The sequence below is a fragment of the Aedes albopictus genome, chromosome 2 (genome assembly GCF_035046485.1).
Source record: "Aedes albopictus strain Foshan chromosome 2, AalbF5, whole genome shotgun sequence".
Classification (NCBI taxonomy): domain Eukaryota; kingdom Metazoa; phylum Arthropoda; class Insecta; order Diptera; family Culicidae; genus Aedes; species Aedes albopictus.
Window position 1 is genome coordinate 336546796 of NC_085137.1, and position 20375 is coordinate 336567170.

At 41.8% G+C, this 20375-nt stretch overlaps 1 protein-coding gene and 1 non-coding gene across 2 annotated transcripts; one reads left to right on the top strand and one right to left on the bottom strand.

The window, feature by feature from the left end:
* The first annotated feature begins 875 nt into the window (after nt 1-875).
* On the top strand, nt 876-16644 carry LOC109398071 (LITAF domain-containing protein). The gene is made up of 3 exons (XM_029863684.2): nt 876-1337; nt 15461-15742; nt 15806-16644. Exons 2-3 carry the CDS (start codon nt 15462-15464, stop codon nt 15909-15911), a joined length of 387 nt encoding a protein of 128 aa, XP_029719544.1. The 5' UTR covers nt 876-1337; nt 15461; the 3' UTR covers nt 15912-16644.
* Trnay-aua (transfer RNA tyrosine (anticodon AUA)) lies at nt 8473-8547 on the bottom strand. Its single transcript has one exon. It is a non-coding gene; the product is annotated as a tRNA-Tyr (tRNA).
* Nucleotides 16645-20375: the final 3731 nt, after the last annotated feature.

Below are 20375 nucleotides of genomic sequence, written 5' to 3' on the forward strand. Positions count from 1 at the left end.
CCGTTCTCAGTGGGCGCGTTTTTGTGTGAGTCACGAGGATGAGCTTCCGCCGTTAGTAATATAGCGGAATGATCGACTATGCAGTGTAAGATAAATTTTATTGAATGAAAAGCCGTGTGATATTGTGAGCCGTAGTAAATTTGCGTTACAAGGAAGTGAATAGTTTGTATTGTCTTTGATTATGCCGTATAATTTCAGATTTTCAATTTAAGCTATTTTCACAAAAACATAATAAATCATGATTGAGTTTGAAGCACTATCAAACCTGCACCTAGTCATTTCAATTTTAAGAGGAGAGAATCGATTATATTACTTTCGCCCTTAGGCAGCATTTATTTATTACGTTACGTTAAAACGAAAATTTTAGACGTAATTTGTGGACTTATTTAATCTCAATCTAGAAATCTTGCTAGAAATGTTTATTAAAAAAAAGACAAATGATGCACGTTCATAGCGAGGCCGTACATCGAATAGAAACATAGCTCTATGTTTCAGTTTACGGAATCTGTTTTCAATCGCATTGCATTCTGCATTCAATCGCATCCGAAGCACCTCTGCCAGCTGCCACCCCAAAAACGTGACGACATTCGTGGGATCTCCGTATTTATGTACTATCTTTCCTATCTCTCACTTTGCCTAAAAATTATAAAATGATATTTAACGTACAAAATGTGTAACAAAAAGCGAAACAAAATTTTTGGCAACACTGGCCCGAGCGACGAACGAAGCGAAATGAAAATAAACAGCAAACATATTGGAAGAGAAGAAGAATAATAAGAAGCCAGTTGTCCGGTCTCGTCTCAGGTTTCCACTACACACAAAACCCATTTTGCTTTACAGCCATACGTCACACCGCTGTCAGTTGAGGTTTGCAAATTTGGTAAAACGATACGTCGTCGAGCGCAGAGAAGAAGCAACCACAACAGACAGGAAACAATATTCTACCTACCCAAAAGCGCCTAGAACCATTCGGCTGACGGCGGCGCTACTACAGTAGCTGAGGTCGTGAGACAGACAAGCTAAAAATACAATCAGATGAAGTCATACACAAACGCGTCGACCAGCAAACATAAAAACGCCAAATTCAAGTGAAAAGGAAAAATTGTGGTACAAGCCAGCAACACTTGTTTAGTAAAGTGAAGTGGTTGATTGAAACGCTCGGAGCGGAATTGACGGTCGTGGGAATCCCCGCAGGAAATTTGCGATTTGACGTGAAAAAAAAGTTTTCGGCCAGTAGAATAGGGATTGCTCAACCAAATCCAAAAGCATCCAGCAAGGATTAATCGCCATTTGGAATCAGGTGCTTCTAAGGCCGTCGCACATTCATAAACAAACAAGTAAGTAGTGGGATGTGGTTATCATTCAGAATCACGAAAAGGAGTTCCCCAATCAATATGACCCAAGATAAGAGAAAGTGGTGCAATGTTAGTTTTTGCTAGCTTCGCAAAACGAAAAATTACGTCAACAATATATATGTGTGTGCAGCTTTTTTTCCTTCTGCGGCTTCTTACAGTAGGTTTTTGTTTGATGAGGGAGCGATGTTTATACGAGTGGGTGCGAATGATTGCGAACAAATAAGCTGGCATCGTTTGGGTCGAGAAGCTAGAATTGCCACAAAACATCTGGCTGTTGCACAATGTACGAGGTGGTATTCATTACCACTTGATTGATATGTTTTATGAGAGGGAAGAGTATGCCTTGAAATGGATTAAATTTTCAGCAAAGTAATACAACTTCAATATTTTTGAGATCGCCTGTAATTCGGTAATTGTGCTGTTGGCAAAAATGTCATTTTTTGTACCTCAAACCTGTTCGAAGCGGATATGTTTATGTCTTTCCACAACGTGGAAGTTATTAGTGTGTTAATTGAAGACAACAATAACAGAAATCTTACAAGTGACATACAGTATTAAGAATAATACTCAACGTTTGCATGCATTACTTCTGACCTGAATGATCAATTGCTGAAGTTTTTGACTGAAAAAATGAGTTGTTTTTTGTTTGCATCATGGTTATAGAATTTCACCTTTTCGATTATTGAAGGTTGTATGTCGCTTTCTTAAACCATCACAAAGTAAAAGACTAATTCTCTGTGCAGTCTGCAAAAAGCTTCGAGCAAATTAAAATTATTGAGGAATAACAAAATAATTTGCGGAAATATTTTTATTTCTTGTGAAGGTTTTCGAAATTACAAAAAACACTCCCACAAGTTAATCTATGTGTACATTTTTATAAAAGATTTATATGACGTTCAACAAAAATCAATCCCAGGCAAAATTATTTAGGATTTCTCAGAGGCAAAGCTCATCCTTGTACGCATATCAGTCGTTCTGAACTATTTATCTTTGGGAATCATGTGATGATCTTCAATCTCAAAAGAGTCAATCAAAGTCGTGAACATTCAGCGCTAATCAGTGGGGAAACCATATGGTTTGTTGTCAATTATCGAATTATTGCGCTTGCGAAAGCGTGTTATTGTGTATATATGCTTCGTGATGATCTTCACTGGCTGGAGTTTGTGGAATTTGCTTGAATCTACAATAGGGTGGAGCAACAGATTTGCCATGGAAAATGTTTGACTTTGATAATCTACTTTTTTTTCCAAGAAAATTATGCTGTGAGCCTATCAATGGAGTCAGTTGAGGAAGATTTTTTTCAACTTTTTCTTCCTAAACCTACTTGTTCTCCTAAACCTCTGAACAAGCTACAGGGCACTGAACGCCACAATCACTAAGGAATTTTGGCGTTTCGTGGTCTTGATGCTTATAATTTGAACTTGGAGAAATTTCATAAATTATTTTTTAGATTGCTCCAGGCGTTCCTTCTGAGGTCCCCCAGAACTTCTTTCTGAAATTTCATCAATAGTTTATCTTGGGTGTTATCAGGGTCAGGGGTTCCTTCTCTGATCATTAAAAATAGCATTTTTCAATATTCTTTCAGGAAATACGGGTGCGTTTTGAAGTTAACTTTTGGCTTTATTCTATTATTTCTGCAAAGTGATTCTGATAGATACCATTCTGGAATTTATTCACCATTTTTAATGGGTTTCCTGCAAAAAAATCTTCTGGGAATCCTCCAAGGGTTCCTTTTGAAAATTCTGTAGTAGATCATCTTCTTTTTTCGGGGATGCCCTTAAAATTATTTCTGAAAATCCTCCAGCAGATGCTTACGGAAATCCCTCAAAATGAATTAATTCTGGAGTTTGTTACGTTTGATTTTATGTAAGGAAAAAAGGGTTTGAATATCACGGAACATATAAACTGTTCCACACATTTAATAATGAGCACCCCTGTTTTACCCTCTACCATCTCCCTCAATCGAAGCTGTCGAATACCAGAGGATCTGTTCATAAACCACGTAGACCAAAATTTGGCCATCTCAGACCCACCCCCTCCCCCCTCGTAGACTTTTGTCCATACAAAAATTTTGAAATTTGTATGGAGCGTAGACTTTGGTCAGACCCCCCCCTCACCCCAAAAAGTCTACGTGGTTTATGAACGGCCCCATATCTGCGTAACGGCGTCATCTGCACACTTCCACGAGCGCACGAAGTCGAGTAAGGCGGCAGAAAAGTACCATCGTGCACGAGAATGAGAGTCGAATACGAACGAAATAAGTACAAAAGGCATCGTACACAAATTACGTAACGCTATAGGGGGAGGGGGGGAGTCCAGCGTTGCGTTACGATCCATATAAAAAATTTTGGGTTTTCATACAAAAAGCGTTACATAGGGGGCAGGGGGTCTGAAATGGCCGATTTTAGCGTTACGTAATTTGTGTACCATGCCAAATATATGACTATCGTTTACGACTGAAACTTTCGATGAGCGAAATACTTTTTCGGCAATAGCAGTCTGAGTGGTAAGCAACCACAGTTTTTGCTCCTACGTCCGACGTTTCGGTTCTTTATTGAACCTTCTTCAGGGGATCTAAAAATTAGGTGTTTGAATATACGTTGATTTCCGATTCTTTCCCTCAATGTGCCCCATTTTTCCCTACTTACAGGAGTTTGTATTTTTGTAAACATGTGTAGTGGCCTACATTTGGTTGTCTGTATTGTGTCTGTAGATGATTTGTAATGGCGTCTTTGGTGCCTAAAACATAGTGGGTTTCCTAATTTTATCATTTTGATTTGGTTTTGGAAATCACTTACTGCATGTGTATCGATTTTTACGCCGCGAAACACAGTGTGACACACAGTGAGACCTTCACTTTCTTTTTGAGAGCCGAATACCGCTGACGGGCTACTGCTTTGGCTCCTAGTGTTTTCGCTCGCTCTATTGCGGCTTTATTTTAGGCGTTCTTGATGGCGCTACATTGACCTTCCACGCTTCCACCTTCCGGAATATCGGCAGTACGGTTCCTCAACGAAGGACCTTTTCTTCACAATGTCTTCCAGTCGGTGTGTGTTGAACCGGCGCCAGATTTCTCCTCCTGTAGATGGATCCTCTCAAAGCGCAGCCGGATCTCGCCGATTACGAGATGATGGACGGACTCAATGTCGGCGCTACGCTTGTTCCGTACCACAAGAAGGCTCCGTCTCCATTTCCGGCTGCTGCAGATGTGGTCGATTTGATTTTACGTGACGGCATCACGGGAAACTCATGTCACTTTGTGCACTGGTCGATGGGGAAAGAGCGATCCACTATGTCATTGTTGCCACAGAATTTGGCAAACAGCTCTCCGTTCTCGCTCATTTCTCCGAGACCATAGCGTTCCATGACGTGTTGTCCATAGTCCGAGTTGTCGGAACCAACCTTCGCGTTGAAGTCGCCCATGAGGATCTTGACATCACCTTTTGGATTCTTATCTACGACAGCATTAACTTGACTGTAAAAGTTCACGCAGCATCGGTTGGCGCGTGACATTGGATCATGGTAAGATTTCGAACCCGTGTTCTGTATCTGGCTACAAATAATCTCTCGGTAAAAGGTGATAAAAGAAGTGGTACATGAACGAAGCGTGGGCATGAGCACTCAGCAGGAAACCAACGCCACGGTGACGAGGGGCGTGTTCGCTTCGTAGGTTAGAGTATATCAGAATTTGACCTGACGCCAATCTGTGTTCTCCAAAGTTCGGCCAACGGACGCTCAGTCCTAGGATCTCAAGCTTCGTACGGCATGTCTCTTTGGATAGTTGTGCCAGTTTACCCTGCTGGGATAGGGTTAATACATTCCAAGCTTCAATTCTTGTATGTTATTTAGAGCTTAAAGTCGTTGCCGTTGAATAAGTTCGTAATCTTTTATATCCGGTTTCTGTAACGGTTTTTGGGTTTCGAGAACAGTAGGTTGTTGGCTCAAGGTCTCCTATCCACCATGGTAGGGCTGCACAATTGGCTTCTTTAGCGGTGTTGAGATAGTTCCATATTCTGAATCTGCATGCCAAACTGAGCCGAAATCCAAATTTTCATTAATTTTGGTGCCCGGGAACCTATTTAAAAATCGATTTAAAGTTTGTATGGGAGCGATTTGTCGAATCACCCCTCATCGCATTTTGTACTGGGCGGAGCTGTCAAACGGTTGCCCAGCTGTCAAAAGGTTATTTCAAAAAATCTCTTTGAAATTGAATTTAGGTATCAAAATAAAATTCTAAAAATCTGAAAAAAATTATGCTGGCTTAGAAAAAAATGCTCTTCGTATAAAATCAAAAAATCAATACATTGTTCTAAATTTAAAACCCCAATTGGTATAGCTTCCGATGGAGGAGCATTTCACACTTAGCCGCTGGATGCCAGATCAGACGCTGTTTGAGCCGCATCTCCTTGGTGCACAGACGCTCGGTACGCACTTCTTCAATCTAGCTGAAGTCAGAAGAACAACTACCAGAAGAATTTAGGCTTGCAGTCTGATAAATTGCACTGATTAATTATTTATCATCGCCGACGTTTCAGTCCGGCTATTGGACCATCTTCAGGGCTCGATACGCTAATCAACAAGTTACACAATTTTGTACAAGTTTAAACTGTTTAAACTTGAACACATCAACTACCAGAAGTATTGTAATTGCTCGAGATGTCAAATTTAATAAGTACTTCCCGTATGTTGTAAACAATCTGGATCGGAGCAACTAACATTACAGATGATATACGAGCAAAAGGAAAGTAAATCCAGACTTTTATTCAAGCTTTCAAATCAGATGTCCAGCCAAGTGTCGAAGCTGAGGTGTGTATGAGCCTACAGGCAGACCTGAGAGAAGCTGCCATGACCATGATGGTACCAGGCTGTGTGCAATGAGGCACCATGACTACGAGCGGTGAGTGGAAACGTGTACTGTGCCTTTCTGGGGTGAAGCCCTTCTTCCTCCGGCTGAAGGAAGATGAGCCTGGCCATCGCGTTAAATATACCTAAGGATCGACTGATAGTCAAGGAGTTCTTGCAGCGTCTAAGTTCGCTACTGAGTGGACTGTGTTGAAATCATGTGAACAAATTTGACCCACCCTACCGATTCCCTCAGCTGGAGATTTCCGGCTCTTTAAACGCTGCAAGCCGTTGTCTGTCGACAGCAGCATATTTATTTTCTTCCCATTCAATAGATAAAACAACGGCTGGACGCCACCAAACAGTGAAAACGCCAGAATATTTCCCAACTTGAATGATCTTGAAATTTACGCGTCGGCTGTGTGTATGTATGTAGGTACGTAATATGATTGGGCGGACTAGATAGGTGGGCATGTCTAAAAATAACGTGCATTATGAGGTTGATGAAGATGATTCTAGTGGAAAACAGCCACGTACTCCCGGGTGCAATGAGAATCCGTGCATTAAGGTTGCTTTTATTTATCGAAAAGCGAAATTGCTCCTTACTCCGGTACCACTACTGGATGTCGCACATGTCAGTCGGTTGGCCGCAACGAGACGTTCGCAAGCGCAACATTAAACACTTTCATGTAGGTAGATAAGCGTGGCGTGGGAGAAGAGGGTGGTCAAGTGTGTCGTCAAACACATGTGTGTAATCTGACAGTTTGTCCACACGCGAAGGTCACTCGCTCGTTCAGTATGAGTTGGACCAGGCTAATCAAGGAAAAAGTGGGAAAACAAAACGCTCTCGCTAGTTGGGGCGCGCGTAAAATCGATACTTTGCTCGGCAATGGTTACTCATTCGTGTGACTATGACAGCGTGATAGATGGATCATACCTTATAATAATTATAATAATAGTATATATACTATTAGGGTGACTAAATAGACAACTGCCAGAAGAAAATAATTATGTCGGATCACACCAAAACAGGAGGACTTTTTCAGTTTCTTCTTGTCCTAGGACGAAAAATCGCCTAGACCTAGACCTAGACAACCAAGCAGATTAGGTACTGCATAAGTAAAAAGATCACCAATTCTAACCCGACAAACTGATTTGTTTTCTTCAATGGAATCATTTATGTATTTGAATCTATATTGTTAACAACGGAATAACGACGGCTATGAATGAATGTTTTTATCACCCTATGTGTTACTGTTTGATGCAATAATGTTTGGCTACTGTTTTAATGAGCGACTTATCAATCAGTAGATCAATCAACGATATCACTCTGGTTCGTGAAGATGGGACACTTTCAGAAAGGTTCTTTGTTCGAAATTAAGTGTCGAGACATATGAATCGACATTCGTTTCAATTTATTTAGTACAATATTTTCACATAGACGATCCCACATGTTTTTATGATAGAAACGGTCAAAAGCTTTTTCGTAATCAATAATTAGAAGGTAGCCTTGAAATTCATTAATTTGTTACAAGATAATACGGAGCGTGACAACACAAACTACACAGGATCTTCAGTACGGAATACTGCTTGCTGCCGCCGGAGAGTTCCGTCTTCTTCTGTATCCGGTTAAGGATAACTTTGCAGAGGACTTTGAGAACGATGCACAGCAACATGATAAATACCCCGTCAATTATCGCATACCGTCAGGTCACCTTTTTTGGGCACCTTTACTAAGACTCCTTGCATACAGTCAACCGGAGATGTCGCAGTTTCTCATATGTTGCAGAATAATTGATGCAGCTTTGAGCATCTCGGCTCATATGCGATCGGCCCCCGGGACTCTGTTCGATTCCTTGCTACTGATGACTATTTCTATCTGCTGCAATGATGGAGCTTTAGGGTTGACACCGGTAATGCGTCAAGCTCTTCGTGGATAATGCTGCATTCATCTTAGCACCACTAAGGTACGAGAAACATTGTAGAGGAGACGAATGTCACATAACATAAGTGGAACTTCATAGTCTTCTTCTTCTTACCTCTGATTCGGTGGTGCTTTTCTTTTGCGCACACACCACCTAATGGACCGGCATCGAAGGCCGTATGCCCAACCTGTCACTATTTATACTCCGTGGAGTTTACAAAGTTTCTTCTTTATCGACTGTTTTTCGTATGGTACAGTGAATTCCTGTTAGTCCGTAGACTTTACAATTCTGTTTTACCGTCCGAAGACTGACTTTTTCTTTTATAGTCCGTAGACTTCCTCATTCACCCCTGGAGGGGGTGGGAATTGAACCCATGACCTTCTGATTTATAGTCAGAAGCCTAACCACTACGCTAGATCCCCCCCCCCCCCCAACTTCATACACAGCTAATCGCGTTCGGTAATTTTTACCGAAATCTCAACCGCTGAGCGTTCGGTAATGGATTTTTAACGAAATTCTGTAAAAAACTAACAATTTTCGGTAAAATGTTATCGTTTATCTGTCAAACTCTAACGAACTTCGGTAGAAGTTGCTACCTTCACCGATTTTTTCCTGTAAAACAAACTTAACGGTTGAGATTTCGGTAAAACATTACCGAAGTCGGTGATTTTTTCTAACTGTGTAATCAGAGCGAAGGAAACAGTTGTATCCTTTTTCCAGCACACGAAACTGATATATCCATTATAAAAGACTCAACGTGCTGCCAGTCTAGATCTATGAGGTCTTTGTTTTACTGCACAGCAATGAAAAATGTTATACATGCTGAAAATGGTATGGCAATAATGTTATAAAGCAGGGCTGCCCAACCTTTATTGCATGTTTCAGACAGTTTCAACCGGTACGTTCGCAAAACAAGTCAAACATGGCATATTTTAGCATCAAATGAAAGCTTAGTGTTACGTCTAAGTCATTCCAGTGAAAAAGTTAGAATTTGTTGACAATTTTTAGCTCCCGGTGCAGTTGAACCAAAAAAAAAACAGTTTGGCCCGCGGGCTGGATTGATTTTTTGACTGAAATGCATCGGTAGCTAAGTGGATAAGTTAAATTTGAATTTCAACACATGCATCCGTTAGCCTTCACACCAGGCTTCCATTTGATGCTAAACGATCTAATCTCTGCCCATTTTTACGATCCTCTCTCTCTCTCTCTTCTCTCTTCTTGGCGTAATGTCCTCATTGGGACAAAGCCTGCTTCTCAGCTTAGTGTTCTATGAGCACTTCCACAGTTATTAACTGAGAGCTTCCTCTGCCAATGACCATTTTGCATGCGTATATCGTGTGGCAGGCACGAAGATACTCTATGTCCAAGGAAGTCAAGGAAATTTCCTTTACGAAAAGATCCTGGACCGACCGGGAATCGAACCCGTCACCCTCAGCATGGTCATGCTGAATACCCGTGCGTTTACCGCCTTGGCTATATGGACCCTAAAACTTCTATGAAGTACAAAAAAATTGAAAAATGATAAGTCTTACCTCCTGAATCGGTTGTTTTGGACTCCCAGAAGCTACGTTAAAAATTTGAGCAAAATCGATTGAGCCTAAGGGGGCGCTCAAAGTGCTTGAAGTTTGTATGGGAAAACGAGGCCAAATGTATGCGAAAAATTTAAAGTTTTTGATGTTTGCCGCTAGGTGGCGCTGTAAGCGTTTAATGCTAAAAGCCTTTGGTATTATTGTATGCGACTATATTTCAAACAACTTTGTCGAAGACCGCAAAGTGATCCGACGCCTGCGAAAAAAGTTATACGCTAGGCAAAGTGAGGCGAAGTATTGAGATTTCATTATTGATATTATTCCTTTACATGTACTGGAAAAACAATCATAATGACTCGCTTCATTTTATCTAGGGTATAACTTTTTAAACAGGCGTCGTATCTCTTTGCGGTATCCCAGGACGAATCCCTTAAGGAATCCCAGAAGAATTTCTGAAGAAATCAATGTAGGAAGAAATCCTAAGAAGAATTCCTGAAGGGACCCCGGCAAGAATTCTTAGGAGGAATTCTTGAACTTAACTCGGGAAAAAAAACCTGAAAAAATCCGGGATTATTTGAGAAGAAATCCCGAAACAAGTTATTGAAAAAAACTCCTAGGAGCACACACTTACAAAAAATCACCGACTTCGGTATTATTTAACCGAAATCTCAACTATTAAGTTTTTTACCGGAAAAATTCGGTGACGTTTACCGAACTTCGTTAAAATTTGACAGATAAACAATAACATTTTACCGAAGTTTGGTAATTTTTACAGAATTTCGGTAAAAAAAACATTACCGAACGCTCAGCAGTTGAGATTTCGGTAAAAATTACCGAACGCGTCTAGCAGAGAAACTTCGAAAAAATTCGAAGAGAATATTCTTGAGGAATCCCCAAAGAGACTCCTGAAGCTATTCCAACATAATGTGATCCTGTCCTGATGTAATCTCGACATAAATTTCCTTTTGAAATCCCAGTTATAATTTCAGAAAGGATCCGATGAGAAAATCCTGTTTTTTTTTTTATTCTTCAACCACTTAACCTAATTTTTAGCTCTTTTGTCCACTAGGACACTGCGTGAGCGATTCGAATGAATGAAATGCTTTGGCTGTTATCCTACTCTCCGCATCGACCAATGTGGCGCTAGCTTCTATGCGCGAAAAATCACTAAAAGTAAATCGCAAAAATATTGCATGGCGAATAACATCTAAAGGCGTATTTCTCGAAGTGGAACACATTATTCGAAAAAATATTTGGTAGCGGTTATGCACAATGATGACCGGTTTGGTGCCTACCAAATATTTTTTCGGTAAAAGCTTTTCATTTCAAGAAATTCGAGTTTAGATGCTTTTCGCCATACAAAATAAAATTATTTTACTCCTGCTGACCAACATTGAACGCACTCCCTGCGGATAAACCATTGGCTGCTGCACTTACACAGTACAAAACGCCATAATGTATTCTACTATATTGACGTGGTTGCCTTTGCGCTGCTGTCACATTTCTACCCTGTCCATGATAGAATGATGTGCACGAGGATGTTGATGTGATGCTCTTGTTCCTTTTTCCAGTCCGTTTGGGAGATCCATCGAGTTGTCGTTAGCCGATATCCAAGTTTTTGAGTCCGTTAGAGAAGAGGGTTAGGTGTCAGTCGCTCTCGAGGGGAAGAGCAACTGACGAACAATTTAAAATACCGAAGTTGGAATCGAACCCTTGACCATCCACTTATGAAATTAATGTGTAGCCACTACGCCACGGGCCCCGGCCAAAAAAAAAAAAATCCTGTTGAAACCCCCGAAGAATACATTGAAAAATTCTGAAGCAATCCCTGCAGGAATTCTTGGAAAAACCCCTGGAGCAATTTCTGAAGGAATCCCGGGAGGATTTTCGGGAAGAATCAGGAAAGCGGAATCCGCACAAGTATCACTGATGGAATCCCAAAAATAATTCTGGAAGAAATTCTTGAAAGAATCTCAGTAAAAATTTAGTGAAAATCCATGATCCTTCAAAGAATTCCTTAAGGAATCTTGGTAGGAATCCCTGAAGTAATTCGGGAGAAGTTCCTGAACCAAACACGGGAGGAATTCTGGAAGGAATCCCACTAGCAATCATGAAGGAATTTCGGAAGGAAATCCTGAAACAATCTCTGGAGTAATTCGGGAAGGAATCCCAGGAGGAATCTTCAAAGAAATCCCAAGAGAAACTCCTGAAGAAATCCCTGGAGAAACTCCTGAAGTCAATTGAAATAGAGTTCGTACAGGAAACCCTGACGGGAGTTCTGAAGGAATTATTAAAAAAATTCAGGGAAAAATTCCTAATGAAATCCCTTGAGGAATTTTGGAAGTAATCTCAGAATAAATTTCTGGAGAAATTCCAATTGAAATTCAAAGAAATATCTCAGGACGGATTCTTGAAAGAATTTCTGGTCGACTTTCCGATGAAACCATAGAAAAACCCTGAACCAACCCCTGGAGGGATTCATAGAAGTATCCCAAAAGAAATTACGGAAGGAAAATAAATCCCGGTAGGAAATTCGGAAGGAATCCCGGGTGAAATTTTGGTAGGAATTTTGGGAGAAATTCTGGAAGGAATTTTCGAAGGAAACCCAAAAGAATTAAAAAAAATATAATCTCAGGAGAAATACTTGAAAGAATCCCTGAAGACATTCCTGATCCTTGGGGGAATACCTGAAGGAATTCCGGGTGAAATTCCTGAAGAAATCATAGAAGCATTACCTGAAGGAATTCTTAGAGGAACACAGGACGTTTCCTAAGGAGGGATTCCGAAGCAATCCCAGAAGGGTTAAAAAAAAATCTTGATGTATCTTAGTAGATTAAAGTGACCAGACGTCCCGCGTTTCGCGGGACAGTCCCGCATTTTGACCAAATGTCCCACGACAAATTATGTCCCGCAAAATGTCCCGCGTTCGTCTCAAATCGTAAAAATGTCCCGCGTTTGAATAAAATTCAACAAGCATTCAAAATATTGTACTAACTTAAAAGCCAAAATATAGTTTATTGCATTGCTAACTGGACTGCGACAAAGTGCGGAATCTCAAATAAAAGTGCGATTTTGCGTCAGATCGTTTCGGTGTCTTCACCGCACTTATTCATAAGCTCTTGATGAATAAGTGCGGTGAAGACACCGAAACAATCTGACGCAAAATCGCACTTTTATTTGAGATTCCGCACTTCATCGTCGCACTTATAACCGCGCAATGCGCAATAATCGCACTGCGCACAGTGCGGAGGGAAATCGTTGCCCGAAGTTAAAATCTTTCCAAGCCCAGTATAGTAAACTTTTATCGAAAATTTATTTTGACTAGGGTGCGGGCACCGGTTTTGGCCAGTCTAAGGGAAATCATTTTTATAAAAATAACCAATAATCCTATGAAAACAACCAATGCGTCAAAAGAAAGGTTTCAATCTATATTTTGAAGGAAAAATGCAGAAATCATGCCAATACTTGATTTTTGTATTAAAAGTGGCGCTGGCCAAAATAGAAGCTTTGCCGCAGTTTTGGCCATATTCTTAAGTTTGGTTTCTATTTTGGCCAATCACGTGTATTTCTTATGGGAGTGGCCAAATTAGAAGCACCCTGGCCAAAATAGATATATGGGAGCAGATTTTTTAAGGCAATATATTTTTTTCTTCCAGTTATTAATAAAAATGTGTGGTTTTCACAGCTGTAATCATCATATTGTATTAGGATCTACTAGTAAAAAATAAATTTACGCCGATTTAGATCGCAACAGGCTCAATACCGCACTATGGCCAAAACTCCGGACTGGCCAAAACTGAAGCTTCTACCCTATGTTATTTTTTTTTCAAATGGGTGAATATCAAAACCTTCATTGACTGGCAGGCGGATCAAACAAGTACGCTCGTAAATTAAATTCATGCAATAAGTTAATCAATGTTGACAGAGAAGCATAGCATAGGAAATAGTAGAAACATGATAGAATTGGACAAGCAGAAACTAGATTGGTTAATGTTTTTAGGCACTTTGAGGGTAATAATAACCTCAGAAAATTGTAGAGTTCACGTAATGCTTGTCAGCCAAAAATGCTGTAATAAACGATTTTTGTTTCAGTTGTGTACGAAGTTTGAACCACCTTAATTTTAATTTTGAAAGCAATAAGAGTTGAGATATTAAAACCAGTTTTGACAGCTAGATTAAATTATCAGGTTTCTTTTGAAGACTGTAGAAAAAATGTTTATGAGTTTGTCTCACTTCTGCGAAGCTCACAACGCAGAAAGATATGCTTGATAGAAGAAAGAAAAAACCGTTACGTATTCGTTAACAAAAAAAAAAAAGATCATGATTTCACCTTACTATGCATCTTTCCAAATTAATGTCCTGCGTTGGAGCTCTGATCATCTGGTCACTTTATAGTAGATGTATGAGAAATTAGATCGCTAATGGCGCTGTAGTCAGTAAATTCGTTTATTTTATTTCATACCTCAAATGAAATTATCCATTATTTTAAAATGCAGATGTTGTTATGGATATTTTATTTTGGTTATTAAAATTGGTTTGACACTTGTAGGACCGCCACTGACGCTGTAAGGGCGTGGCAAACTAGAGGTTGGTCACACGAACACTCGCGACATTGACAGTCTGTGGCAATTTTTTCTACTGCATATCTCGATGCGTGAAACCTTCAGGAGAGAAATTAGTAAGCGTTGCTTTTTCCCCTGACCCAAGTACGGAATTGAGAAGAAGCATCAAATTAGCTGGAGCCAAGTGCGCAAAATTTCTTGACCATTCCGGCACAGAATTACAGTCAAGGATTCCGTTTACTGAACGGAATGTTTTTAAGCGATTCCGCCTAAGGTTCATACAGTAGAATAACTAGCCACAGAAGTTCAATGTCGGGACTGTTCGTGTGACTAACATCTAGTTTGCCACGCCCTTACAGCGTCAGCAGCGGTACTAGAAGTGTTATGTTAATTTTGTTTACCAAAACAAAAGATCCTCTACAAGAAGGATACTTGAAAATAGTGAATTATTGCAATTAAAGTTATTGAAATAATTAATTGAAAAAAGTGGCTACAGCGCCATTGGAGTTCTAGTTTATTTCTATTGTTCATACCTAACAGGATGGTTTCTGATATAAAGAGTTGTATAAAGCTCAGAACGGTTGTCAATGTAAAAAATGAGCAAATGAGCCTCACTGTAAAAAGTTTCTGTAAAGAATCGGGCAAGAAAATTCTGAACCGGATCATTTTGATCGGGAAACCAGACTTAACGGATAACTCATTCAATTCGATGGTTTCTTTTTTATCCTTGTCTCTCTCTGTTTATTTCTGTGTGCGTAATAGTGTTTGCAAATGCAACTTAAATAACTACCATATTCACTACCATCGCCAACCTAGGATCAAAATCTCCCGTTGACACCGGGTTACTTGTTCAAAAATCTTACCGCATTTGGTGTTTCTAATATATTTGCGTTTTGAATGCACAATAGAAATACACTAGAACTCCAATGGCGCTGTAGCCACTTTTCTCAATCAATTATTTCAATAACTTTAATTGCAATAATTCACTATTTTCAAGTGTCCTTCTTGTAGAGGATCTTTTGTTTTGGTAAACAAAATTAACATGACACTTTTAGTACCACTGCTGACGCTGTAAGGGCGTGGCAAACTAGATGTTAGTCACACGAACAGTCCCGACATTGAACTTCTGTGGCTAGTTATTCTACTAGATTCTACTGAATGCACACAGTAATATTCACAGGCACAGCGAAACCGCGAAAATAGCACTTCCAATATTAACAAACCATTTACCATCCATTCTCTTGCAGTATGAGTAAACAAGCTCCGCCATCGTACGGTTTCGCGGTGCCCCCGCAATCGGCTCCGCCCAGTTACGCACAAGCCGTCGGAGGTGTACCTCCGGCCAGTCCCTTTACGCCCAACATCCCGCAGCAGAGCGGTGGCCCAACCATCATCACCACAGTCGTCCCGGTTGGGCCGGCCTCAACGCACATGATCTGTCCCAGTTGCCATGCCGAGATCAACTCCCAGACGACAACTTCCCCCGGTCTTATCGCTTACGTTTCCGGCTTTCTGATCGCTTTGTTTGGGTAAGTCTATTGGTGTACCTAATTCTAATACCATGTTTAAACATCGTCATCTTCTTGTTTCAGCTGCTGGCTAGGATGCTGTCTTATTCCATGCTGCATCGATGAGTGTATGGACGTACATCACACGTGTCCCAACTGTAAGGCCTATCTCGGACGACATCGACGATAAGCAACGAGCATTCATTTCCGAACACTGATCGAATCTCTGCCACATCTCTTCAATGCTACATGGTTCACAGTTAATGTCTCTGCAGAACGAAACCAACATAACAAATATTTGTAACAGATACTACTATGTCGCATTAGCTGGAGGAACGATGGGATGTGATTGTTGAAACTTCACTAAAACCATTCAATGGATCGATAGATGTAATCAATTGTAGTAACGAATGCTTGAAATGGTTGGCGTTTTGATCGGAAAATTTGTATTTATCAAATTATGAACTTTAAAACTTCACGATAAAAAGCAGCTTATGTATCTGCGTTAAGCCGTTTCGGTATGTTCAGTTTAAAATAGCTTCCAATCGAGCGTTTTGAACGAGTTCAATCTCCATTTCGGCTCCACATTTTTCTGAACCCATTGATTTATCGGAGGAATTTTTTTTTGAAACATCACATGTGAGCTCTATTGGGGTTGTAGATAACAACTCAAAATGCTTAACTACATTCAACGAAATTTTTACTTCCAAGCTAAAGGATTAACAGTGAATGAAACAATTATTGTTTGAAGAATCGGAGAAGCCGCACATCACACTTGACTAGAACAGCTTGAAACATTTTTTAATCAAATGAATGGTTTATATGGATATACAAATAACATAAATAATCGTAGTTGTGTAATTGTTACAGTGTTTCAGAGCAGAACAGTCACATTACAATAAACCAAAAATAATTTTAATGTATTTGTGCTAGTTGTATTACTCTGATCCGAACATTTCCTACATGATAAACCATATCAATAAAATTGAGTAAACACTTATAACTCAAATCACTGTTAAGTTTCAGAGAGATAAGTTAAAAGTCTTCACCAAGATTTAGTAAAGAGTATTTACTCAGCTTTATTTATATGACCTGGTGCGTCAAACACCTAGAGTATCAATCATATTGGAAAAAGTAATCTACCACGAACGTTTTATATTACAACTAGAATTCAAGCAACGCTAAACTTGAAAATAATACGGCAAATGTTTCGAATAAATAATACCTGTTTCATCATAATTCTTAGCATTTGAATAATCGTTGCTCTTCGGAAAACTATTTTCAACTTTGCTCTACATCTGAAACGTTTAAACTAAAGGCGACATCTGTGTTTGAATGCTGAAACTTCTAGTATAACATCTAGAACAGGTTGATGTCTTGAATGTACACTCATAATGCTGCTTCAACCTTGTTAGCTGTATTTTTACACACATTTTTTAAAATTTTGCCCATCCTGATTTGAAACCAGGCCTGCTAAACGTCGTGGATGCCACAATAGGGTGCGGCAAATGAATATTGTTAACATCACGTTTCCCACTGAAAAATTTCATCTACTAGCTTACTTTCAGTCCTGAACACCCACAGTGGGGCAGAGGACCGAATTGAAAGATCTCCATCCTGGGCGATTGCTCGCCATCGCCTTGACCTGTGGCCTGGTCAAATTGCTGTCGACTTGCTTGATTTCGTTGCTGAGGCTGCAACGCCATTAGTTGCTGGGTCTGCCGCTGCTGCGATGTCCGGCTGGGTTCTAATCTAACGCTTGCTTACAGATTCCGTTTCCACCCCTGCGTATAGTGTGGTCAACCCACCTCCACTTCCGCTCCCGAATTTCTGATGACATTGACGATGGAACTCCACGTTGGAGATCCAATTGTGAAGTCACCATGCACGAATTATGTACCGCAGGCATCTTCTGATGAAGACCTGCAGCCGTTGAGTGTTCTCAACTGATACACACCAAGTTTCACTGGCATACAACAGCACATTGTTTATCCATACTTTTATTAAACTCACAATGGCAGTCCTTGCTTTCTTGATTCGTGCACCTATGTCGATCTTGGTGCCGCCATCGGCCGCCTTTTGGCTACCAAGACATTGGAAGCTTTCAACATTCTCTACTGCTTGCCCAGCTACCGTAAAACTGTAAGAGTTGAACGTGTTTACATATGTACCTATACCATACATATACATATGTACCCCGGTGGGAACTTTGGTCGTAGGCTGACAGGGAAGGGGGGGGGGGGGGGGGGGTTCGCTTCGGCAAACCTGAGCGTCTGTTCTCCAGGAGGAGCAGCTCACAACAGCGTTTGATCCCCATGTTAGGGGCGGCTGATCTACGTCCGAGTGCCAGGGAAGGACTCTAAGCTCTACTGTGCACTATGGTCCTCCGGAAAGTAGGGGGTTGGTGTCAGGCCCTACGAGCCAGCCGTAAAAGACCATTGTAACGGAAAATCAGCAACAGAATAATACGAACCGAGACCAACGGCAACGACCCCAGCGAACAAAAAGGACTTGCGATTGGAAACTCGGTACGTGGAACTGCCGATCTCTCAACTTCATTGGGAGCACCCTCATACTCGCCGATCTACTGAAGGACCGCGGGTTCGGCATCGTAGCGCTGCAGAAGGTGTGTTGGACAGGATCCATGGTGTGAACATTTAGAGGTAATCATACCATCTACCAGAGCTGCGGCAACACACGCGAGCTGGGAACAGCTTTCATCGTGATGGGTGATATGCAGAGGCGCGTGATCGGTTGGTGGCCGATCGACGAAAGAATGTGCAGGTTGAGGATCAAAGGCCGATTCTTCAACTTCAGCATAATAAACGTGCACAGCCCACACTCCGGAAGTACTGATGATGACAAGGACGCATTTTACGCGCAGCTCGAACGCGAGTACGATCGCTGCCCAAGCCACGACGTCAAGATCATCATAGGTGATTTGAACGCTCAGGTAGGCCAGGAGGAGGAATTCAGACCGACGATTGGTAAGTTCAGCGCCCACCAGCAGACGAACGAAAACGGCCTACGACTCATTGATTTCGCCGCCTCCAAAAATATGGCCATACGTAACACCTTTTTCCAACACAGCCTCCCTTATCGTTACACCTGGAGATCACCACAGCAGACGGAATCTCAAATCGACCACGTTCTGTTTGACGGACGGCACTTCTCCGACATTATCGACGTCAAGACCTATCGTGGTGCCAACATCGACTCCGACCACTATCTGGTGATGGTCAAACTGCGCCCAAAACTCTCCGTCATCAACAATGTACGGTACCAGCGACCGCCACGGTACAACCTAGCGCGACTGAAGCAAACGGATGTCGCCTCAGCATACGCGCAGAATCTCGAGGCCGCGATGCCGGACGAGGACAAGCTCGAAGAGGCCCCTCTAGAGGACTGCTGGAGTACAGTGAAAGCAGCCATCAACGACGCAGCCTAGAGCACCATCGGGTACGTGGAACGGAATCGACAGGACGAATGGTTCGACGAAGAGTGCAGAACGGTTTTGGAGGAGAAAAACGCAGAGAGGGCGGTAATGCTGCAGCAAGGGACTCGACAGAACCTGGAACGTTATAAACAGAAGCGGAAACAGCAGACCCGCCTCTTTCGGGAGAAAAAGCGCCGCCTGGAAGAAGCGGAGAATGAAGAAATGGAAATGCTGTGCCGTTCCCAAGAAACACGGAAGTTCTATCAGAAGCTCAACGCATCCCGCAACGGCTTCGTGCCGCGAGCCGAAATATGCAGGGATAAAGACGGAGGCCTCTTGACGGACGGACGTGAGGTGATCGAAAGGTGGAAGCAGCACTTCGATCAGCACCTGAACGGCGTGGAGAACGTAGGCACGGGAGCCCACGGCAACGGAGGAAACGACGACGCCAGTGCAGCGGAGGACGGAAATGAACCAACTCCCAAGCTGAGGGAAGTTAAGGATGCCATTCACCAGCTCAAAACCAACAAAGCAGCTGGTAAGGATGGTATCGCAGCTGAATTCATCAAGATGGGCCCAGAAAAGTTGGCCACCTGTCTGCATCGGCTGATAATCAGGATCTGGGAAACCGAACAGCTACCGGAGGAGTGGAAGGAAGGGGTAATCTGCTCCATTCACAAGAAAGGCGACCATTTGGAATGTGAGAACTTCTGGGCGATCACTATTTTGAATGCTGCCTACAAAGTGCTATCCCAGATCATCTTCCGTCGTCTGTCACCAAAAACAAATGAGTTCGTGGGAAGTTACCAAGCCGGCTTCATCGACGGCCGGTCGACAACGGACCAGATCTTTACCGTACGGCAAATCCTCCAGAAATGCCGTGAGTACCAGGTCCCAACGCATCACCTGTTCATCGACTTCAAAGCGGCATACGACAGTATCGACCGCGCAGAGCTATGGAGAATCATGGACGAAAACGGCTTTCCTGGGAAGCTGACTAGACTGATTAAAGCAACGATGGACGGTGTGCAAAACTGCGTAAGGGTTTCGGGTGAACTATCTAGTTCATTCGAATCTCGCCGGGGACTGCGACAAGGTGATGGACTCTCATGCCTACTCTTCAACATCGCTCTGGAAGGTGTGATGCGACGAGCCGGGCTCAATAGCCGGGAAACGATTTTCACAAAATCCGGACAATTTGTGTGCTTTGCGGACGAC

Excerpts from the sequence above, each read along its gene's own strand:
- LOC109398071 (XM_029863684.2), top strand. The coding sequence starts at position 15,462 with ATGAGTAAACAAGCTCCGCCATCGTACGGTTTCGCGGTGCCCCCGCAA. Across the intron at positions 15,743-15,805 it reads TTTCTGATCGCTTTGTTTGG|CTGCTGGCTAGGATGCTGTC; the intron begins GTAAGTCTATTG and ends TTCTTGTTTCAG.